This window comes from Coffea eugenioides, chromosome 2, assembly GCF_003713205.1.
Source record: "Coffea eugenioides isolate CCC68of chromosome 2, Ceug_1.0, whole genome shotgun sequence".
NCBI classification, from domain to species: Eukaryota; Viridiplantae; Streptophyta; class Magnoliopsida; order Gentianales; family Rubiaceae; genus Coffea; species Coffea eugenioides.
In genome coordinates, this window is record NC_040036.1 from 12481671 (window position 1) to 12506537 (window position 24867).

Here is a 24867-nt window from a genome sequence, read left to right on the forward strand (position 1 = left end):
GATGTTAGTATTTATCCAACGTATGGGATGAAAAAACCCTTTAAACTAATCGTGCATGGCGTCAACATAAGTTGGTTTAATTGATCAATTTCTAAATCGTTCAAAATATTGCCAAAGAGATGTTAGTATTTACCGAACGTATGAGATGAGAAAAACCTTTGAACTAATCGTGCTTGGCACCAACACAAGTTGGTTCAATTGATAAGGACGAGATAATTTTTTCATAAAAGATCGTGCGTTCGAAATCTCCTATCGATGTAAAGGCTGTATTGGTGGGTGATCTGTAACAATTCCAATAAGCGATCTATCATTTCGGGGGTACACCTTGACCTCCGGTGGTAATTAGAGACGAATTCATTCAAACTTAAAAAAAAAAAAAAAAACTTGAACTTCGGTAAGTGACTTATGGTTTCGAGAGTACGCCTTGATTCGTGGTGGTAACCAGAGCCGAATCCATCCAAATTTTAAAAAACAAAAAAAAAGAGAAAAAAAAAACCTTGGTTGCCAATATTAGTATTTGTCCAACCTTGTTTTTTTTTGTTTTTTGGAGTATTCATCCAACCTTGCTTGGTTAGCTTGGCCAATGTACGTATTTAGGCAAGTCAATAGGTAGGGTCTGAGTTGGATTCCTTTTATCCAGATCCAGATTTATATAATTTAGTTAAATCCAAACCCAGATCTAGACCCTTTTGGATTTGAAAAGGTAAATCCATACCCAGAATCTTATGGATTTGGGTATCCAATAGGCATCCATGGGTATTTTCTAAACATATTAAAGTAAAAATATATAGAGTTCATAAATAATATAAATACCATCTAATTTTTTTTCAACTAATAAAATTAACATTCAACAAGTTGAATGCAATATTGTGAACTCAAAGAAAGAATTATTATTGACTATTTCTATATATTTTCAAAGATTCAACTTCATCCACATCCAACATTTCATTCGTTCACTTTTACCTTTTCTTGAAAAAATTTGTACAAATTATAATGACAATTAGGATTAGTTTTTAAAAAGGAAAACAACCATAACATATATAAATATTTAGCTTTATTAAAAAAAATATAATTTTGTACCTCTTTTTCTTATTTAAATCTCAATATTGGTAGATGTCTCGCGATCCAGCACTAAAATAGTGAATGAGATAAAACTCATTTGACTAAGAACCAATGGCAAATAAATAATAGAATAAGAAAATTTATAAACACTTAACTCATTTTTTTATTCAATCCAATCATCAGTAATCACTAATGTTTCAATCATATCTGAAGCCAATTTAGCACAAGTATCATCAATTATCCAACCACCAACACTAAATGCAAATTCTGATGCCATGAAATCTTACTGTATTTGATCCAATAGTCATAAAATATTAGGTTATTTTATAAATTTACTAATATATATATATATTATTTAATTAAATATATATGAGTTTGAGTAGGAATTGGTATGGATTTGAATTTGAATATGAATTCTAGAAAACTAGACCCTATCTAAACCCAGGACTCTCTCATAGGATCTAAGTTTGGGTAGGTTCTGAATTTGAGAAATTAAATCCAAATTCTGTCCAAATATATTAGATCTGAGTTGGATATGGATAAGATCCTACCCATTGACATGCCTATCCGTATTCATCCAACCTCGCTTGGCCAACTAATGTTGAAAGCATGCTGAGTCTGAGAGGTCATTCTCAAGAGAAAATGTTACCACTAATAATCGCGGACATTTGCTTAGGCAATAAGCAGAATAAAAGGAGTATCGTTTGATTTAATTTCCTTGTTTCTGAATCCTAAGGTATGCCAATAATACATTGGCTATTCTTCCTCCTTAAGACGCATCGAAATCTGGCCAATCCTAAAGTAATGAAAAGCTTAACAATAAATTTCTAATGGTCCTTTGCTTAAATTCTCAAAGTAAAAAGTTAAGGTATTTGTTAAATATAAATAACTTTTCTAAAAAAAGAAAGAAAAACTACAAGAAATCTGTGAACATAGAGGGTTTCGTAGCTGGCTTCTCCTGTTGAGCAAATAAAAAAAAAATGCTAATATCGTAAGTAAACAATTTCAACTAGATATAGAAAAAATATCACGTTAAATTTTGGAAGCTACTGGGATAAAAGTTTTCAATTCCGTGGCTCATCACCCACATGGACAAGTCATTAATTTTCTTTTGTTCTGCAAAAATATGTAAGAGTTTGCAAAAATCGTACTAATTGAAGCTTTAATGTAGTATATTGGAATCCATGGAAATAGGTGTAGTAGCGGAGAGGTACAAGGGAATAGACAATCTGAATAAAGAAATTTAGGCCTTGTTTAATAACTCAATTCAGCACTTAAATTTAATGGATTCAAATCTTAACATATTCACACCGTTTGATAACGAAAATTGAACATTTGAATTAATTAAGTGGCACTGAATTTTCTAGACAAAACTTTCTCTCAAAATTAAGTGATAAGCTATTCACTTATCATTGAATGTAATATGTACTCAAATGTATTAGATTTAATGGTTAACAATTTAATAAATTAATTGATTCAGACTTTAGATTTCAGATTTCAGACTTCAATTTTATCAAACGCACCCTTAATCGGTGTAGAAAAATTTTCCTTTAAGAATACTTGCAAATTTCTGAGATTCATACTTTCTAAATAAAAAAAATTATGTTTGGATAGCAAATTTTTACAAAAAAAATTTTTCACTTGCATTATAAACACATTTTCAATCTACCTTTTTATATTTTCAACCACCTTTTTTATCTCACATAAATCACATCACAAAAAGTGCTGCAGTAATATCCAAACATGTGTCACTTTTTTCCGTGTTTGTCCATGTAAGAAGTGATATAATCGTGATGAGAAGATCGACGTTATAAAAAAGAGAGAGAAACATATTCACTGAATGCGTTGTTTAAGAAATTGGATTAATTATTTTCTCAAAAAAAATTCTCAAATCGTGCTACCTTTTTTTTTTTGTTAAAAGAACTTTCAAATAGTGAAGGTTTTAGAAGAACATATTCACTGAATACGCCGTTTAAAAAATATACATCTATATAAATTAAAAGACATATTTAGTAAATGCATCTTCTGAATAGACATTGTATTCTTTTTTTTTTTTGTCAAAAAAAAGGGTCTGGCCCCACTTCAGGCCCCAACCCTTATTTGGGTTGTTGGGTTATTCCCCATTTTTGTTACAGGGTTCGAACTCTGGTGGATGCTCTAACTAGAAACTACACCACCAGGTCGGCTACCCTAGAAGGGTTGAATAGACATTGTATTCGCTAAATTCGTTTTCACCATTTGAGAAAATGTTCGAAAAACATCAACCTTAAAAACAAAAAAATGTCACATTTTGGAAATTGGTTGGATGTTGCGATTCAAAATCTAAGGTTAGTTAATAGACTTTGTGTGACATGTTCGGTAACTTTGATGCCATTCATGTCTTTTTTTCAATCAACAAATAACTGAATAAGCTGCGCCCTTTGCTCCCTAAGGGGCCCTTTCCTTTAGTGAGATGATTTTCTCATGAGAGCTAAGGGGAAGAATTATCTAGTGGACTGCCGTGCACGTCCGGAAAGCAAATAATTGAGAAATGATTGTTAAGACCTTTTCAATTGTAGTCAATATCTTATAAACAAATAATTGCAAAACTTTCAGTAGCAAAAAGGGAGCAGACCGGGGCTTAAAGAAAAGAACTTGTTATTTGGCCTCATCTTAGGAGATGTAAAAGTAATTAATTGGACAAAAATAAAAGGATCGACCTTCCAAACTATGGGTTTTTTGTTTTTTTGCAAAGAAACGATGTGTTATCTTCTGAATCGAGAAATGTTTACTTAAAATTTTTGTTTTTAAAGAGGTAGACAAAATATGGACCCCCGAGAAGGACTAGAAAGATGAATTTGAATTAGTCGTTCGAAAGGATGTTGGCAAATTAAGATAGGACATCCTTTCGGCTAGAAAATTTTGGATTTGGAGCAACTAGAAAATTTTGGCTTCCCCGCATAGTTGATTTTGGACGAGACATTTGCTGCTTAAGAGTAGTAATATGTTTACTTTTCTGTAAGTTGTGCTTTTCATATTTTTATGTTAATATCAAGAACATCAAAGTCCGAATTAGTGAATTCATCTGTCTAACAGTCATAATGGACTGTACCAGTTTGGGCTGAGGTCAGCATTAATTTCTTTGTATCAATTCTAAGGATTCTTGAAAGTTGAAAGGTCACGTTGCTGTCCAACTTCAATGTTGGTGACTGACGGGCAAAACCGAGTTACGGAGGTGGACTTTGACTTCATCTTTCCTGAGGCCATAAAAGTGTTCTAGAGACCTTGCAAAGAAGTCCAACTTAACATTATTGAGCCTGCCTGTTTTGACTCTTCCTCCTGAGTGAGTGTGACACAGTATTCTTGTTTTCAGTTCATCAGTACTTAAATGAAATGGTGGTGTTTTTACTTTTTAGGTGACTTAAATCTGGGAGAGCTAGCTGTATTCCAATCCTTCTGCTAAAATTAGGGTTCTCTTGTTCTTGAACGCCATATGTTTCTTCGTTTATAGGGCTGCAGTTTGCCATAATTAGGAAGCTATCTACCTAACTCGAGCTTCTGCATTAGTCGTTTTACCTATTATTAATATCGTACTTCTTGTATTCACCTCCAGTAGAGTGGTGGTTGGGGAGATCTGTTCGAGTCTTTTTCGCTGTGCAATTTTTTGCTGATAAGTTCATGATTCGAATTTTGTTTCTGACGGTTAAGAATAGGAAGAGAATGAGGAGGGATCGGAGGGTGAAAAAATACATATATATTAAAAAAAATCCATACTTATATTTACCTCGCTTGAGCTTTAGTAAATTTTGTTTTCTGGTGATTTGTCTGATTTATTACTATGATTACGACCTATGATTTATCTAACAATTATAATCATTTCTGTCCTCGGTTTCTTTTTGTTTTCCTATTAGTTGCTTTTTGTTCCAAGCCAAGTGAAATTAGCTCAAAGGAAGTGGAAAATATACGCATGGCATGGTCTCAACTCTCAAACTTGGATCTTTTTCCACTGGCTGCCTACTAAATTGAGACCCCCATGGCAAAGGTTATTGAGATCAGTCATACTTCCACATTCGTACTTGCTAATAATAAGTATGTCTTTAAACTCGAGGAGCCAGATCAGGCAAACTTGTTACCCCATTTAATGCAAAGCCTACAATTAGTCAATTACTAATTCTCCCATTTAATGCAAAGCCTACAATTAGTCAATTACTAATTCTCATAATTATACGAATACGATTGGATTGTAACCAGTGATATATTGTCACACGGAAAAGGGGCACGGACGGTTGCAGGTGCAACTGTCCCAACGGTTTTTGTCATTTTCAATAGCGCGTAACTTTGGTTATACACGGCATAACTTTATTTGCACAGCGTGTAACTTTAGTACAAAATTTTATAGGCCCCACACACGGTGTGAAAATCGATGCACAACTTGTTATCTGGATCGCACAAAATTTTTTGGCCAAATCATGGCCATTAACTGCTCAGGCCCCATTTCCATTGTCACACCACTCACCACTTGACAAGTAGGGTAGACCCACCATTTGGTTTTATTCAAAGCCATCGAAATGGACTAATAATGCATCTATTCAAGTGTTTGGATTGGACACCCAAGTTTTTGTACAAAGTAGATTGTACTTTTTTTTTTTTGTCAAAGCCAGTTAAGACTTTTGATAATTTACAACCCTTAATCCACAGAAACCACAAAAGCCTGCAACTCTTATGGTTCCTGAGGAGACTTATAAACTACCCCAAATCCCCCCAACTCCGATGTGGGAACTAACCTACAAAGTAGATTGTACTTACTTGAATTATATATACAATTTAAATAATTTTAATAACTTTTGTATTCCATTAGTCTCATTGTGATGCTCTTATTTTTCTTTTTTAACCGTCTCAATTTATAGTCCACCTTCCAATTCGATAATATAATAAACTTTTAACTTCTCTAAGATATCTTTATTTAATATACATTGTTATCAATAAATATAACCTATCCTATTTAATACAGTTTTTTACCAATAATTATTTTGATATATGTATTGAATGGTGCAATATACCATCATTATTGTTGTTATAATTAAAAAGGTATAGTGATTAGTGATATTCTTAATATTAATGTAAACATATTTTAGGAAAAATATTAGTCTAGATTTACTTTTTCAACAAAGTTAACTATTTTTTTAAAACTGTGTGAGAAAAAAAATCAAAACTATCAAAAAAAATAAAAGCTACCAAAAATGAAATAGAGAGTATCTTACATATATCACAATACAAAACGCTGTTTTTTCCGTCTAGGCGCATGTGACTCCACTTCCATTGTTATTTTTGAACATTTTTAGTACTTGTAGAAGAAATTTAGAACCTCGTTTTGTGCAAATGGAATTTAGGACTACCTGCCCAACACAGAATTACTTTGGCGCCGCAGGCTATCGCCGAATCCTAAAGACTCCAATGTCATTGTTGCTTCATCCGAATATATATATATATATATATATATATGCACACAACCAGAAAGTAAGCAATATATGATATGAAGGCTGTACCCGTTGTTAAAGAAAATGAAACAAAGTTGATAATGAGAATTAGTTAATGAAGTCAAGGACAAATTTATGCAACACTGCTTGAAGCTCAAAGGACAAAATATGAGAGGATCCAAAACTTTACACTGAATTTACAATCACCCAAATCCAATACCTCTTGAAATTCTTTCACTGGACGTTCCTTCAAAAACCAGAAGATCTTCGACTAATCCAAGGTTTTCTTTTCTAGTACACAGAATCACAGATAAACAAGCAACTCTGGTGCATTAAGATATTAAGTGAACAAACCTTCTCATCTGCCTCTGTTATTTATTGATGATCAAGTTGTTCATCAACCCAACGAAAGGAGTCTCTTCAACTCTTGTGACCAATCAGATTACATTTGATGTAATTTGTGGTTGGGGTTTCACAAGTTTCATTTCAAACAAGTTTGCCTTGTAAGTATAAATGCTCTAAAATTGCATGTAAATAAATTATAGATATGGCGTAAATAAGTTGCAATACGATGTAAAAAAAATAACAGAAAAGATTTAGAATGGTAATTTCGCCTTGAAATGGAACTTGTAAACGCCAGAACCATGTATTTTTCATTCCTCATCAATCAGAGTACAACTTTTTTCATTGTTAAACTTTCCACAGGTCGGGCGTGGTAAAAGAAAGTTACATCGTACTGAGAATCGTTCCTACTCCTGTCCCTCTCCCGCGAACCGCCTACTAGAGGCCCAACTTTATCTTCTTTACTCCACCATTATCACAAGTCACAACTACCTCAACCTCAAGTGACATGGAGAAACGAGAGTCAATGACAAGGTCGACGGCATGAAAAGCCAAGCATGTACAGTAGAGGATGCATATCATGACCATTGAACTATCAACAAAATGACAACCCCAATCATTCTTATAAAGAGTCCCATGGGTCAGAATTTACATGTATTTTGGCAGGATTTACTCCTTTGACATTACACAGAGGTTTTTCTGGAAACTAAAGATGATGAACAATACTCTTGTAGAAGCTATGGATGTTGAAAAAAAGACAATTCATCACCAGAAGGAAGAAATGATTGAGAGAGAGGACTTGGAAGAGCTGCAGAAAGCGGCTGAGGTTCAGAGGAGGCTTCAACCATGGAAGAAGCAGATCACTGTCCGAGGTGTCATTGTCAGTGTATTCATAGGGAGCATCTACAGCATCATAACTATGAAGCTAGCCCTCACGGCAGGGATCAATCCACACCTCAATGTCTCTGCTGCTCTTCTTGCATTCATCATTGTTCGTACATGGACAAAGCTGGTTCGAAAGGTTGGACTAGTTTCAGTTCCGTTCACCCCGCAGGAGAACACTATGATACAAACTTGTGCAGTTGCGTGTTACAGCATTGCACTGGGAGGTTAGAGCACTCTTACTAGTAAATGACTGAGTTTAGTTTATCTACTCTCTTAGTACTGTCTCTAATTATCTATCCCTTTTGATTTGTTTTCGGACTTTCAGGCGGATTTAGTTCTTATATGTTAGCTCTAAGTAAGAAGACGTATGAACAGACAGGAGTAACCACTGAGGGAAATCCTCCAGGCAGCTACAAGGAACCTGGGGTTGGTTGGATGACCGGCTACCTATTTGCAGTTTGTTTCATTGGTCTTTTCGTGTTGATTCCACTCCGAAAGGTATACGTACGTGAATATGGCATTTGTCTTTATTGTTGGTTTTGTTCCTCTTCCTAAATCTTTTGAACATCAGATATGATGCAATTCGTAAAATTTGACTTTTTTTTAGCTCAATTTTCCTCTATTAGGGAAAAATATACAAAGTCGAATTCTCATCATGCTGATTTGTGTCTTACTCTTTAAATAGCTGCACTGGAATGGATTGCAACTTTTGAAGATTCCCAACTTTCTATGAAACATCGATATACTAGTATACTTGTATTTGTATATTCGATATAGATGCATGACCAAATGATGAAAGACTACTCATCGTGTACATCCAATTCCACTCTTACATATTTGCTATTGTTCTACTGTTGGACCACAATATGTACTTCCTTCAACAAGTTCTAGCAAAGATACAAACAGCATTTTCTTTATCATTTACCTACGAGTTTCAACTTTCAAGTACTACTCTTTTACAATTTAAAAGTCTTAGGAGTTCCTATTGGTCTGCAGATCTTGATAATAGACTACAAATTGACCTTTCCAAGTGGCACGGCAACTGCTATTCTGATCAATGGATTTCATTCCATGGATGACAAAATGGCTAAGTACACCTTCTTTCTTTAATATATATAACAGCTATCACGTACAGAAATATGTGCCTTTTTTTTTTAAAAAAAATAAACTAATGTTGGTAATGATGACATATAATTTTTGACGCTGCAGAAAGCAAGTACGAGGTTTCACGAAGATGTTCTCTTTGAGTTTCTTATGGGGATTTTTTCAGTGGTTTTATTCTGGACAAGGACTAGGAGAATGCGGATTCTCAAAGTTTCCTACATTTGGATTGCAAGCTCAGAGGCAAACGTACGTCTAGATCATGCAGCACTTATAGTTAGTTACTTTCTGAGTATCATTGAAGTTGTTTGACTTGCTGATACTTTGATCTTTTTTTTGGGTTAGATTCTACTTTGATTTTAGCTTTACTTATGTGGGAACTGGAATGATCTGTCCCCACGTTGTGAACCTGTCTATGCTTCTTGGCTCAGTGCTCTCATGGGGCATAATGTGGCCACTCATCAAAAAGCAAAAGGGACATTGGTTCCCAGAAGAAATACCAGAAGTCAGTATGAGAAGTCTTAATGGTTATAAGGTCTCTCTCTCCCTCTTTCTTCCACACATATCCACACACTGACACATTATATGTGCATCTGGCCTTAGTATGTCTATTTTCATGGGGATTCGACATCATGTTGGATTAATGATTCAATTCAAATACGATCTCCTGGCAGGTGTTCATTCCCATTGCTCTCCTTTTAGGTGATGGGCTATACAATTTCATCAAGATAACTTGTATCACGGTTTCTAGCATGTATGTCAAGTTCAAAGGGAGAAAAATCAGCTCAGGTAAAGATACGAACAAACGTGTAAGGCTATACCTGGAAGCATTTTGTTCCTAAACTTTATTAATGCCACGCCTATTTTTTGGTTAAAGTGGTTAAAAAGATTTTCAAGCATCTCGTCGAACATCATACACCTGGAATGTAAATTTGAACGATCTTGTGCAATAAAAAGACTCTAAAAAATTTACATTTCCTTTTGGCAGAGGAAAGTAACAATAACGATGCCATTGATAATCGGACACGAGATGAGGTCTTCATCAGAGAAAACATTCCAATGTGGATAGCAGCATGTGGGTATATATCCCTGGCAGTCGTTTCAGCAATCACTATTCCCTTAATCTTTCCTGCGCTCAAGTGGTACTATGTTGTCGTAGCATATATATGTGCTCCAGCTTTAGCTTTCTGCAATGCTTATGGAGCTGGTTTGACGGATTTGAACATGGGCTACAATTATGGTAAAGTAGGGCTTTTTCTCATTGCTGCATTGGTTGGAAAAGAACACGGTGTTGTGGCAGGATTAGCTGGGGCAGGTCTCATGAAGTCAGTCATTTCTGTTTCTTGTGTTCTGATGCAAGATTTTAAAACAGGACATCTAACCTCTACGTCCCCTAGAGCAATGTTTCTGAGCCAGGCCATTGGTACAGCTACAGGTTGCGTGGTTGCACCGCTCATCTTCTTCCTGTTCTACAAGGCATTCGACGTTGGAAACCCCAACGGCGAGTTTAAGGCCCCCTATGGTATCATTTACAGAAACATGGCCATTCTTGGAGTTGAAGGTTTTTCAGCATTACCACGATATTGCCTGGATCTCTGTTATGGCTTCTTTGCCTTGGCGGTTGGCATCAATATAGTGAAAGATCTTTCTCCGGCGAGGATCGGAAAATGGATGCCAGTGCCAATGGCTGTGGCACTGCCCTTCTTAGTTGGGGCATACGTCGCAATTGACATGTGCATTGGAAGTTTGGTTGTGTTCGTGTGGCACAAGCTTAACTCCAAGAAAGCAGAGCTGATGGTTCCAGCAGTTGCTTCTGGACTGATATGTGGTGAAGGCCTTTGGGTACTGCCGGCATCAATTCTTGCTTTGGCCAAAGTCAAACCACCAATTTGCATGAAATTCTTGGCTTCTTAGAATTAGAGGAAAATAATTTGCATTGTTGTTTATATGTCCAACAGAAAAAGGATGGCCCCAATCCAAATCCTGGACACAACACCATGGTAACTTACTTGTAGCTTAACCATAAGATACAAGGCATCAATATAAAATATAACCATATATTCCTTCCCATAATTTTAATTTTTCTAAATATAAAAGTCACAATTCACGTCGACCATAACACGGCTACAACAAAAGAAGCTTTCACTCCTATTCTATTAGTAGCCCCCAAACTCGATCATTATCATCCTCATGAGTAGTAAATTAATACCATAATTATGTTTATTTCAAAATCCCAAAAAAATAAAAAAAAAAAAGAGATTCGGATATTATGTTCTCGATCTCCACTAATAAAAAGTTTCAATCTCAAAACTTGGGGTACTTTGGAATCCAAATAACTGCAGATGCTGATTTCACATCTCTTCTTCAATCTTTGAAGTCCTTGTTACTTTAAGGCCATAGTCTTTTCACGTAGCTTGGTTTCTCACTTCCCTTGGATAACAAACACCACAATTTGTGGCATAACTAACAAACACTACAGGCTACGTTGTAGGTTGCGTTTAGCAAATATTGAGGATTGAGTTCCAAAGCATTGACAAGCTTAAGCCATGACAACACAAAGCCAATATAATACTCTATCTATCTGTCCCATTTTGATAGTTCTAGTTTTTTTTCACCACACAGTTTAAGAAAAAAGTAGTTAACTTTATTGGAATAATAAATTTAAGTTGCTATTTTCTTAAAATACCCTTACATTAAATAGAGTACAACTTTATATTAATTATTTATGGAAACTTGAATTGATGGTTTATGGGAACTTGAATTGATGATCAAGAAAAAATCGAGCATTTTGGCTTGAAAGAATAACAAATTTGGCTTTTCATATATCAATATGTTTTGGAAAATCTAAATGTATTAAATGAGGTAGGTTAACAATCTATATTAAATAGGGTAGTTTATAACTTCATACTAATAACACCCTACATTGAATAAGGGTATTTTAGATAAATTAAAAGATAACTATATTTTTCAATTGAAAAGTGAACTACAATTTCAGACAGACAAAAAAAGAAAATAGAACTATCAAAATGGGAGGGAGGGAGTATTAGTTTCTCTCTTCCTCATCCCAGGCTCCTAACTAATCTTCAAATCCCTCTGTTGAAGCCTCAAAGGAGGGGTATGGACAATTACGACTCCAAACAAGTGTTCGATTAGATGGCTCAGAAGAGATTTAGTTGTACATTTATAATCTGCATCTGCATGCTTTTTTCCACAATCTTGTTAGCTTAATCCCACATAATTGCCCCTTGTCGGTCGTCTCCATTTTTGCCAGATTGACATCTCATTTTACCACTGTTTATTTTGATTCACCTGCAATTTTGCATATAAATCAGTTCAAGTATGCAATGTCTTCTCTGTTGTCTGCAGTTTCATTTACAAGTTGCTTTTGCCCTCAAAAATTCTAGTTTCCAAAAATCTCCACGCATATAATCTACTGAAGTTCGTCTCAATGATCGCGTAACCAATCAAATCAAGTTTCAACAAGTTCTAGTGTTCGTTTGTGAAGCTCAACTCATGAAGGCAAAGGAAAAATAGTAGTAATTCAGTACAAAAGAACCAAGCTACTCGAACTGAACTTGAGCAATACCGAAATTTCAACTTAATTTAGTGTTATTAAGAAGTCAAATGCATGTTTAAAAACCCAACTGGAAGATCATCTTTTCATGATGATCAAGAATGCAAGTCAACATTGATCCTGGGTGATTCCTAAGCAATACTATGAGCTTGGTACGGGCAAGTCTTTCATAAGCATTCGGCACTAAGTCAAAAACATATTGTACAGTTTAAAAGGACAAACTAGAATCATAAAGTGACTTGGGGTTGGATTTTAGGCTGTGCAAACAAATTCTGCATCTATTTCTGCCAATGTTTTGAAACTCGGACTATTAATTGAATTGGCAAGCTGTTTGGGTCAAGACTCAACTGGTTGGACCGATTCAACCCTGGTTCGATGAATTTTTTTAAAAAAATATATGAATGTATATGTATAAAATAAGACCTGCAATGGACTAATTTAAGATTTTATATGATGAAAAGTTTAATATTTTCAAAGATCTTGGATTTTCACAAATAAAAATTTTAAATTATAAATTGTAACAAATAAATTTCATCTCAGTCTCAATTATATTTACCAAAAAAAAAAAATCTTAAATCCAACCCAAAAATACCACAATATTCTAAAATTATACAAAATTCACATCCATGGAAATTAGACATTGTGAATTTAAATTTTTAATTTACATTTTTGGGATTTAGAGATTGCAACTTAAAAAAAAAAGAAGTTTGGAGTTTAGAAGAAATCAGGAAAATAGAAAATAAAGATGCAATCTTGATAAGAGGCAAAAAATGAAAAGAAAGTAAGTGGATGTGACATTTTATAATTAGTCTTTAGGGTTAACGAAAACTTATTCTTTTTATATATTTTTCTATTTAATAGACAAAAACAAAAAATCGCTGATTCAACAGTTCAATCCGATTTGCACGGTTCAAATGGTTTTTATTGGTTTTTGAATCTAGTTGACCCGAGGTATGAACTGGACTGGAGTTATGACCCGTTCACGGTCCAACCGGCCGGTCCGGTCTTCAAAACAATGATTTCCGCCTGTACAAGTCATTGCAGCTTGCAAGTAAGAGAAACAACCAAGGGGAGTCTCCCCAAAGGGGACCAAGTTCCTTACTGAGCTCACCCTATTATATTGGGCAACATTGCACATAGAAGAAGAGAATCATCTGCATCACAATTTGCTTGTATCTAATAAGGAGAAAATGGTTTTCTTATCTGAATTGATCTTGAGTCCTAAAATCAAGATTGCCTCAACTTAGCACTTCAAATTAACATATTTCAAGTTCAATGCGATATGTAAAGTATAAACCGCGTGCCGTGATTTAAACTTTCTTCTTGTTTTACTGGACGTGGAAGTAACCACCACATATTTTTATTGAAGCAACCATTACATACTCGTAAAAAGAATCAACCTACGGAGAATAAGTATCTTTAATATGCCAAGGCATATGCTGTTCTGCTCCTAGACACTGACGAGACCAAGAATCAATTCTCATCATTGTTAATGTAGCACCCCTGTTTCTAAGTTCCTTCGAATTAATGGAATGATGTACCAAGAAAAAAAAAAAATGAAGGAATGCCAGTATTTATCCAACATATCAGACGACCTTTGATTTACCTTAGCAAATTTTGCAACCATTTTGAGAGGCCATTTTAGAGAAATAACTGTTAACACTAATCGCGGATAATTGTAGCCAGTAAACAGAAAACAAAGGAGTCTCTTTTCATCCTTTTTCCCCTTTTTTCCCCATTCTGAATTCAAAGATATGCTATTGCTGGCTGTTGTTTTTCCTTGGAATATATCGAACCTAGCCAAGTCTGCTCTGTATTTTTGAAGCTTCAGCAACAATTTTGCTTCTAGGAAGAACCCAAGACCAACTGGAGTTTCAATCAAATGACAAAATTCTATCATGGATTGCACTAAAATTTCACTGCACTTCATAGCCATAGCTATGCATAAAAGTACAATCATCCATTTGGACTCATAAACAGTAAATGAATCAATTCATCTCAATATGGTAACAATGAACTTTACATTCCTGTCTCAGCATCTATGATCTATTGTTCAACCATTTTAAGATATCTCCTCTTACAATTTCAATATTCTCATCAGGTTCCCCATACAACAAGGAATGCAGCATCCCGTCATAGATCTTGATAGTCTTGTCCTTGCTGTTAGCCAATTCATACAATTCCATACTCACTTGTGGATCAGTAACAACATCAGCACTGCCATGCAACACAAGAAATGGAAGATTAACATCAGATAATCTACCATTAATGTAAGCTGTAACCCTCAAAAGCTCAAGAACAGTCCCTAATCTTGGTTTCCCATTGTATCTTGATGGATTTGATACTGCAGTAATTTTCTTTTCTGGGACTTTGACAGACTTCTCTATTAAATCAGCTGTCGGCACAATAGGTAAAGTTGGTGCAAATCTTGCCACAATTGTCAAGATTTCAGGAATAGGCCATCTAGGCCTAACTTTTTCAGAAATCTTGCACATGGGTGCAATCAAGATTGCACCGTTGAACAAAGTTGGGATCTTGAAATGAATCAACAAACAAATTGCTCCGCCCATTGACTCACCATACAAGAATTTGGGGAGGTTTTGAAAGGTGGGATTTTGGGACAATATGAAGTTGAAGAGTGAGAGGCAATCATCGACAACAAGGTCAACATTTGGGACATAGGCCTTGAGGCCCTGAGATTTGCCATGGCCTTCAAGGTCTACGGCGAAACAGGCATAACCATTTTGGGCAAGGAAGATTGTGGTTGCCTGAAAAGTCCAGCTGATATCATTACCATAGCCATGGACCATAAAGATGACGCCACGTGGATGGTTGTTAGGAGGTAGCCATGATTTGGTGAAGAGGGTGACGCCTCTGGGCGAAGTGTAAAAAGATTTGGTTGATTTGATGCCATGGAGGTCGAAGTACTCGTCCTCCGGAGTGGTTCCCCAGTAATAGGGTTCTGTTTTGAGGGCTTCGTGGTGATCTTCTCCCATTACTGGAGTCCGGAGAATGGGGTTTTGTGGCCTTTTTCCTTTCTTTAATGGGGTTTCTTCTGGGATTAGAGATTTATTTAGAGGTGAGTTGCGGCGGAAATTTCTTACTTTTGCCGAGCAGGGCTGGGGATTTTTCCGCCTTTGTCGGTTGTGGGGCTGGGGGCCTTCTCAGCACTTACAATTTTGTATTGGACTATGGCTTTGGAGTTTGGACCATGAGGTGTAGGATGGTAGTTGGTAGATATCTTATGCCAAAGCTGTGGGTTGGTCTTATTGGCCCTCTGAATTTCCCAGTTACATTCGTCTCTCCAGTCTCCACAAAGGAAAATCCAGAACTTGAAAAAGAACAAACAAAGGTTTGGAGTCCTGGATGCAAGACAAAATGCATTGTTAAAATTCACTTTATGATCTTTATCGCAAGGTACTGTTCCCGTCAATTTATTTGACAGGTCGTTGATCACCACATCTACTATATTTTAATCTGCTGAGCTTTTGCGCTTTAATGACTGCTGACACGTTATCTTACTTTTCAATGGATGGCTACGTTTGAGCAATATTAAACTGCAATTGGTTGTTATGTTTGGTTGTGGGCTGTTTGTCACTGCGAAGGAAATATTCTGCTTAGAATTTTGGGATTAATCTAGGGTCCAATGACTTTTGGAAAAATCCAATACTTAAACAAATAGGGCTTGGAGTACAAAAGCTCTCATACTGTCAATTTTCCTGCTTCCGGGAGGATCATTGATGATTGTTTGTGCTAACACCAGAAAAAACTCAAGCGCCAGAGGGTCTTTTAGCTTTGTAACTAGTCTAATCGCACTCTCAGAGGTAAAGGATTATCTGCTGATGAATATCCTGTCTCTGTTTATTCCTGTTTCATTGAAAAATGTTTGCTTGGTCTTCTAGATATACTTTTATATTGATTCTTCTTCATGCTTTAATTTTTTTTTAATGAATTTTACTGTGTTAAGGTGTAATCACTAGCGGTGTTACGTTCGTTCCAAATTGATGTTCTTATGGATATCAACTTAATCAAGAAAACTGTTAAGATGCAATGCATCACAATGATTAGAGATAGAGACGAACGGCAAGTCAACAACAACCGTGCATTGTCTCTTTCACTCAAGCTTCTAGGGGGAAATTTCTAATTACAAAAAGAAAGAAAAGTTGAATAAAGTAAAAGTGACACTTCCGCAAGAACACAAAAAGCAAACTGTTAATTGGCATTTAGGTGGGGTCAAATTTCCATCACGGAAGGTGGAGACAACAGATTCTAGCTAGAGAAAAATAAATTTGAATCACGTTTATAGTAGACAAGTCAACTTAAAAAAAGGAGCCGTGGGGAAAAGACCTGCTACTTGATTAACTATTTGAGTATGCTTCATATGGACACCATGGTGCTGTTAGTGACAGTGTGCAACTCAAGATCAAAAGGAAATTACACTAGATTTTTGGCACATCCTTGTCCTGCTGTCCCTTTTAGGTGATATACTATTGGGTGTTTACAAAGATTTTCCCACAAAAGGATTGTCTTGCCTGCACCTTCTCTTGGTCATCAGTGTGTTACAGGAAGCGAGTTTGACTCCCCTCTCTCCTTTGTGTCCCCCACATCCTCCCCTGCTATTATGTTATTTGGCTGTATTTAGCCAAGTCAAGAAGGAAAAACATAGAAAAGGGTAAATAAATACTAGTACCGTATGCCCTGGCCAAGCCATCTACAAAATGAAAGATAGAATTGCTTGAACTTTTAAAGATGCGGTCTTAATGCTGTAAACCTATTAGCTGAAAATTGGTTGGAAGCAGTCTAGTCTTCTTCAGCACATTGAGATTGCACTCTGTTTCAGCTCTTTATAGATTATTTATCTATTTATATCTACCACATCCTAGTAACTGCTGTTTGGATACAAAGGTAGAAGTATTCCCATTAGGTTACAATACTTGGCAGAAACAGCTGTTTGGATTTCTTTTACCTACCACATACCTTACTCCAAACTAATGTTGACAGTTGCACAGTCAAATTGGAGATAGTGGAATAGATGAAAGGGTGTTGTTAAACTCCTTTGATGCTGATATATACTCTTTCATCCTTCTGCTTGCGGCAAAAAGAACTAAGAGATAAGCTTTTCTGGACAGTTTCTAATCATTTTGAAAGACTGAAATGCAAAATAAACAGATACCGCCTGCAAACTTTAGAAGTGACATCTTCTCTTTAAGCTTCACCAGTAAGGTCAAATTTCATTCTTTCTGTAACAATGCAAACAACGAATCGTCATGCTTAAGAGAGGTGCCTATATGGCATTTTTTAATTTTTTCAAACCTTTGTCTGGGGCTGGGTGGGAGGTGGAGAAGGTGATAAATGGATGTTTAGTCATACAGATAACAGAATTATGGTCCTATAGAGAGAATGATGGCCAATGCCATGATTGATGTTTCTATAGATAACTATTAGACTAGATATACTGTTTGTTAATCTACTTGTACATCTTGGTATTGAAGGCACAAAAGAGTGAAAGACTACTTTGGTCCCATCTCTCTGTTTGCTGTTCCATTTGCTTAGGTTTTGCCTGGCACATTTAGTCACTTTTCTCATCACTGGGATTTAAGGGCCACAAGCTTAATTTTAACAGTTTTGCAAAATGTTCATCTCCAAAGAAGCAAAATTGATGAGCTAGTGTCTTTAGATTGACAGATCCTTTGGCTTTTGAATTGTGTTTGCTCCTGTAGGATTTGAAAGAGCAACAAAGGTGACACAGTAGTTCTATGATTAATTAAGTATTTCAGACACTATTTGTATTTAGACTAGTGCATTCTTTTCCTTATTTACTCGAAGCAAAGGAAAGTCTAACTCCTGCAAGACCACGGAAGTATACAAGTTAGATAGATCTTCTTCCTCATCTATTATAAGTGGGAACTGCTTTTGAGATAGTGCAGAGTCAACTGTACCTTGTTCTGGGGACCAAAGAGCCTCTTGTGACTTGACAGACACCTAAATTGAAGGATTCATCATCAGGTAGATAGAGTTCACCATTGAACCTGAATTTCTGGTCAGCAACAATTTTTGGATAAAATTATATTCTACGTTATCTTACTGTGATAATTTCTGGAATACAGATACAATTTAATTTATTGGATTGGAGTGCTTCCGAGAACAGTGTGAACAATGAATCACATGTCTGTTCAGTCAGGGAAGATGAAAAATGCAATTTTGAGAAAGATTTCTGTGCTGCTGAATTGATGCCAAAAGAAATTACTTGGTACGGTGAGGAGCAAGGAGGAAGTTCCTTGCTCAAGCAAGAAGAAATAGGATCTTGCAGTTTGGCAGGAAACATGAATTTTGATATGAGATATTGACTGCGTATTGTCTCATAATTACGATGATCTTAAAAGATCATATACAGCCACACTATGCAAATCCATGGAAAAGAGTTTCAAGAATTGTACAACTATAATCTCCATTAATCTGGTTTCACCTGAAATAAGGAAACACATATAGCTGCAACTCGTCACTCACGTTTTAGCTGTTACGTGGACAGTTGGTTATGTATTCAGAGATACTACTTCTTCTTCTCTCATTGAAGTACTTTAATTGATCCTAAAAACCTCCTTTCCCTAACTTTAATCCCTGTATAGCTTAATCTTGGTGTAGCCTTGTCAGCATCTTTAGATGCAAATTCACTTGTACTTATGTTGCAGGATATGTATGCATCCTGTATCAAGACATGCTGGTAAGAAATCCGTAGATTGGCCATAAGAGGGCTATCTTTAGAGCTCGATTTCTTTAAGGTGGCGAATAGATTACTAGAATGCACATAGTCTGGATAGAATTTGTAAACCATAAAATAATTACTAAATAATCAAGGGATGTATCCCTACCTGTTGTATTGGGATCCAAGTCATAATTCACGACTAAGTTGGTTGCTGTCATCATCGCTTATCATCACATTGACTTCAGGTAATAGAGTCACGACGCATAAGGTTCGCCACAAAACTCTTTCTTTCTCCCCTTTGATGATGAGATTCCAAAAGCAGCTCATCTTTTCTTTGTGTAGCAAGGGCACCATCAGTTGGGAATATATACCAAAACTTCTTTCACTCTGTTGAAGTGAAAATTTCCTTACAAGAATTTGGTCAGCAAGCATAAAGAAGTGCCACGTGCGGAAAACATAATGAAGCCTTCTCTTCCTATTCAATTCTGCTGTCACTTTATCCCTTTATCTCTGATGTTTGAAATTCCATTTCTATCTTTGATCAAATCAGTGGTCATTTGGGCCAGTTGTCACCACTGATTTGTTAGTTGTGATCACTTGGATACATCTTTCTAAGCATGTCAAATCCGCGGTGACATTTTAGCTTATGATTTATTGAAGAAAATATGGTTGTCCGGTCCAGATATTCCAAATGATTGTCATAGTATTTATCACTTGATTTGTTGCGTTTATTCATTGGTGCTCAGAAATTCCCTCTGTTTTTTCTGGATAAAAAATTATTCATGTTATCTGCAAGTACTAAGTTTATGATTCCTGATATGTTATGGTGGTTTCTCATTTTTTGAGGACATCCCACCCACCAATCACCCTAAGTTAAATTACAAGCTCTGAGATAAGTTGTTGACACATGCAGAAAACTTCTTGTTTCCATCTCTAAGTTTTTTTTTATTGTAAGTGAATGACATATGCTTTGCTATGCCATCGATCCTTGAACTTTCAAGGATCATAATTAGTAGTTGTAAATTAATGAAGGACGTTGTCATCTAATGGAAAAGGAAGTGAAAAACAACAAAAGACTGGTGGGAAAAGAATACCTTCATGTTTTTCTACGATGTGAGTTGTAAGGTGCGTCAAGGGAGTGAAAAAAACCTTTGAAGTTGTGTATTAGAGACTAGCAACTGTATTAAATTGTTTCCCGTGTTGTTCACGTGATTGTGATCCAACAACCCACATGGAAATGGAGGCTCCACTTGCCTTTCTGGTGCAAGTTAAAACTCTGAAACCTGCCTAAATCTACGTCAGATGAAACCTGCCTAAACCCACAGAAGACAGTTTGGCATTCATTCCTTGGTGCACAGTGCATCCTAGAAAGTATATATAGCCATGTGGGTGTTTGTTTGTTTCACCCTCAGGACTTGAATTGTCCCACAGCTGGTGTCTGTTCTAAATGGATCCCATATTCAAGATAATGGTTTTCTTCTATTTGATTCTTGTTAACTTGCTGGTCTTGAATGCTAGGCATTGGTCCATTGATAAAAAACCTAACTTACGGGAAACAGAAGATCTAGTTGCTAATTTGCCGGGTCAACCTATGGTGAACTTTCGGCACTATGCCGGATATGTCACCGTGAATGAACAAAACGGAAGAGCACTTTTCTACTGGTTTTATGAAGCCTCTGCTCTCCCTGATGAGAAACCTTTAGTCCTCTGGCTTAATGGAGGTAAGCAGCATGGAACAGTACACAGAGGTTTTTCTCATGTTAATTAATTGCAGAATGCTTCACATCTGTCATAGGTTTTAAGACACCTTTCCTTTAGTAAAATCTTGGTCTTAGGATCATTCATGGAAATGTGAAGTATTTTCTGCAGCTTTTTGCGCTTTTACTGAATGAGAATAATGTCAACCATCTAACTCTAGGGTTTTCAAACCCTACTATGTCAGCAAGAGAAAAGGATTAACAAGTTTTTTTTGTATTTTCGTGGCAACCGAACCGAGTATTTCTAACGATTGTTTGACCAGTCCTCTATTCATCTAAAGGATTACTAGACAAAGGAATTTAATTTTCTGACTAAAAAGAGGAGAGGAGAATCTTAGCTAATATTTTAATCTTCTCTTTAGATGCTTGCACTTTAAAAATGATCAAGCTCTCTGTACCACCAATAGATTAGATTAATTCTATCTCATTTACTAGTACTTGGTACACTGTGCTTTTTCCTTTTTCTCACATAATGCATAAGGCCACCTACAATTTGTTTAATCCATGCTTGTGTAGCTTGTTCTCCAGTAAGGTGACAGGAGGTTAATGTTTCAGGTCCTGGATGTTCTTCTGTTGGATATGGAGCAACACAAGAGATTGGACCTTTCCTTGTGGACACAGATGGACATGCCTTAAAATTTAATCCTTATTCATGGAACACAGGTTTGATGTCTACCAAATTGTGCATTATTAGGTGTGCCACTTAATTTAAGTTACATCTGTCCAATACAGAACCGCATGTCACCACTCTCCCTACACATATTTTAAGATGCGACGCACCGCCAGCATAATATATACTCCAAATTCATACATTGACAAACTATAGATTTATAGTTCTTCCTGTGAAATGATGCAGAAGCAAACTTGTTGTTCCTGGAATCTCCTGTTGGTGTTGGCTTTTCATACTCAAATACAAGTACCGATTATGATAACATAGGAGATGACTTTACAGGTGATACGCCACAAGCTTTTTCCTTTTGAAGTTCCTTTACTATCTCCTCTCTTCATCCCTTACCCCTTCCCCAATCTCCCTGCACGTTGTACACTAACGTCCATTGGTATTTCTCTGTTGCATAATTATTTGGGTTTAAAAGCATATGTTTGTACTTCTAATTATTCTATTTTTAACTGTGTTTGTTCCACTGTGATATCAGCACAAGATGCTTATATTTTCCTGCACAAGTGGTTCCTCAAGTTCCCATCATATAGAAAGCGAACCTTCTATATAGCTGGGGAGAGTTATGCAGGTTTTTGTACTTTTTAATCCTACTGTGGTGTTCATTTTGTCAAAAGTTCGCATATGCTCATATTCTCCTTGACATGTTATAACAGGCAAATACGTACCTGAGCTGGCCGAACTTATCCATGACGAGAATAAAAATTCTTCACTTTTCATTGATCTTGGTGGCATACTGGTATAGTCTGTCTTAATCATGGGCGGAACTTAGGCCTCTTGTTACAGCAAATCTGATGCATTGAGTGACAGTCCTATGTATTTCTTTACATGTTATTACCTAGATATCTTGCAAAAGCTAAAGGAGTCAAAAAAAAAAAAGGTCCACTTTCAGTGAGAGGGTAACTGTGATTGCCTCTTCTTATCGTTACTTCACTTTCTTAATTTCAATGCCAACATAATGATCACATCTTGACATGTCAATAGGAGTGTGCATTCAGTAGCAACTGGTTATTTTGTTACGGGAAATGATACTTCCTAGTTTTTAGCTATTCCCACGTCTGTGCCTATTGCATAAAGATGTTGTGATTTTTAGTCGCTTTTGTAGGTGAACTCTTTTGTTATTCATTATTGTAGACTTTTCTCTGACCAGTAACATCAAGCGAAAACTGTTGCTTTGCTTCAGCTAGGTAATCCTGAAACATGTGATGCTGAAGACTGGAAAGGTCTTGTGGATTATGCTTGGAGCCATGCTGTGATTTCAGATGAAACCCACAAAATTATCAAGGAATCTTGTGATTTTTATAGCAATGACACATGGAGCAATGAAGCTTGTAGTCAGGCCGTGGATGAAGTTCTTAAACAGTACAAGGAGATAGATATCTATAGTCTATATACATCAATCTGTATTGGCAATTCAACAAATTCCGAAGACAAATCAATGCAAGTCATGTTCAGGAGCACTTCTAAATTGGTAAGAAGCGGGCTTTTAAGTATGTGAAATAACTATATATTCCGTACCGAGGTGCCATTTTCCAACTCTCTAAAGCATCAATGTCATATGAGACTTTTAGATAATAGTTAAGACTTTCCTGGGAGCCAAAATGAAGCATGTGGGTTCAGTTAGTCATTTTCAATTCGTATCATTATGCATGATATCCTTCCTAGTCTAGAGTCCAAAATTGACTATCAACAGGATGAATTAACCTGTTCTGGTGTTTGACATGGCTGTGCTTGAACACTCGTATACTAGATGCCAAGGATCATCGGCGGCTATGATCCATGCCTTGACGACTATGCAAGATACTATTACAACAGAGCTGAGGTGCAGAAAGCCCTCCATGTTAGTGACGGTCAGCGCCTGAGAGGCTGGAGCATTTGCAAGTAATATACTTCTCATCCATCTCACTTATTTGAATTCTGTGGTTTGCAACTCTCATTTGTGTGATAAATAAGATTATTTAGTTCTCTTAATATCGCATCAACCACATTTGATGCAGCATGACTATCTTTAATAGCTGGTCAAGATTCAAAGGAATCTATGCTCCCTATATACAAGAAACTCATTGCTTCAGGACTTAGAATTTGGGTGTATAGGTACATGGCCAAAACTCTTTTCTTTCTGCTTTAATTTACTTGCTATTTGAATATCATTCACTTTATAAAAGTATTTGGACCATTTTTTTGGGTTTTTTTTTTTCCGTTGATGCAGTGGAGACACTGATGGAAGAGTTCCCGTCTCAAGTACAGCTAAGTTCCAGGTCTTCGCATTACACGAGCGTGGAGGCCCTGTACATCAGAAACAGGTAACGTGATTTGGATACAGTAGATCATGAAAAAAAATTGCTATTACCTGGTACCACTTTGATCCCTCTCATAAACTTCGACTGCTAGCCTTGTGCAGTCTGGGACACGGGAGGAAAGAAAAAAAACAGAAAATATTAGGAGACTCCTGAAAAGAGATTTCTTTGACTCTTTTTCAAATGGCTTTCTAGATCTGTCACAGTGTTAGGCTTTCTTTAATGTTTTCAATATTAATCTGACCTCGCCCAAGATTTTGCTTTATTGTTTACCTAAGTTTCTGAAAACCAGTTGCTAAAAGTTGATGATTTATGATCCTAAAAGAAATATGGAAAAAATTTTCCTTAATTCTAAAGGTAAATTCACTACAATTTAAAAAGTGATTATCTTTGTCACATCGACGCATAACAGCTGGAGATCTGCAACCCACCCCGAAAATAGAAATCCCTATTTTGCTAATAACTTCGACTTAAGAATGTAGGACTAATAATTGAACATTCAACACGTTTTATTCTCTGGGGTATTATATGACAGCACATGAGTATAACTTGGATCAAAGGGAATAAGAAAACAAATTCTTGCATCTGATACAAGACTCTTGGTGTTCATAGTGTTTGGATTCGTTGAGTGGAGGGTTTTAATTGTTGTTAAACTAGAGCCTACTTGAGACCTTTGCAGTAAAGAAATGCCATAAAATGTTGGTTTAGCTCCACTTCCATCGTCATGATTGCATTCATGAGTGGGATAAAAAACCCTGCCAAATGATCTAGTATTCTTCCATAGTTAATACTTGCATTGATTCTTTTGTGCCCAAAAGACAATTGAATTGGTCTGACGTGAAGATTATGTTGTACCATTTATGTTAGGTTGGTGGCTGGCTTCAGGAGTACGAGGGGGTTACTTTTGCTACATTTAGAGGAGCCGGTCATGCTGTGCCCATTTTCAAACCAAGCGAATCACTTGCATTCTTCTCAGCATTTCTATCTGGGGAGTATCCACCTCTCCAACGTTAG

At 36.2% G+C, this 24867-nt stretch overlaps 3 protein-coding genes across 3 annotated transcripts; 2 read left to right on the forward strand and 1 right to left on the reverse strand.

Moving 5' to 3' along the window:
- Nucleotides 1-7344: 7344 nt before the first annotated feature.
- Nucleotides 7345-10904, forward strand: LOC113763366 (metal-nicotianamine transporter YSL1-like). The gene is made up of 7 exons (XM_027307139.1): nucleotides 7345-7969; nucleotides 8071-8243; nucleotides 8742-8836; nucleotides 8955-9095; nucleotides 9192-9381; nucleotides 9521-9635; nucleotides 9835-10904. Exons 1-7 carry the CDS (start codon nucleotides 7513-7515, stop codon nucleotides 10758-10760), a joined length of 2097 nt encoding a protein of 698 aa, XP_027162940.1. The 5' UTR covers nucleotides 7345-7512; the 3' UTR covers nucleotides 10761-10904.
- A 3399-nt stretch (nucleotides 10905-14303) lies between these two features.
- LOC113761113 (caffeoylshikimate esterase) lies at nucleotides 14304-15583 on the reverse strand. Its single transcript, XM_027303959.1, has one exon. The coding sequence runs from the start codon at nucleotides 15414-15416 to the stop codon at nucleotides 14460-14462; it is 957 nt and encodes a 318-aa protein (XP_027159760.1). The 5' UTR covers nucleotides 15417-15583; the 3' UTR covers nucleotides 14304-14459.
- LOC113756690 (serine carboxypeptidase-like 31) lies at nucleotides 15464-24867 on the forward strand. The gene is given in 14 exon segments (XM_027300272.1): nucleotides 15464-15772; nucleotides 18528-18675; nucleotides 19063-19141; nucleotides 20642-20844; nucleotides 21436-21543; nucleotides 21737-21832; nucleotides 22035-22127; nucleotides 22213-22295; nucleotides 22740-23027; nucleotides 23307-23437; nucleotides 23554-23578; nucleotides 23580-23650; nucleotides 23766-23859; nucleotides 24721-24867. Coding segments are annotated over 14 exon segments (1875 nt in total).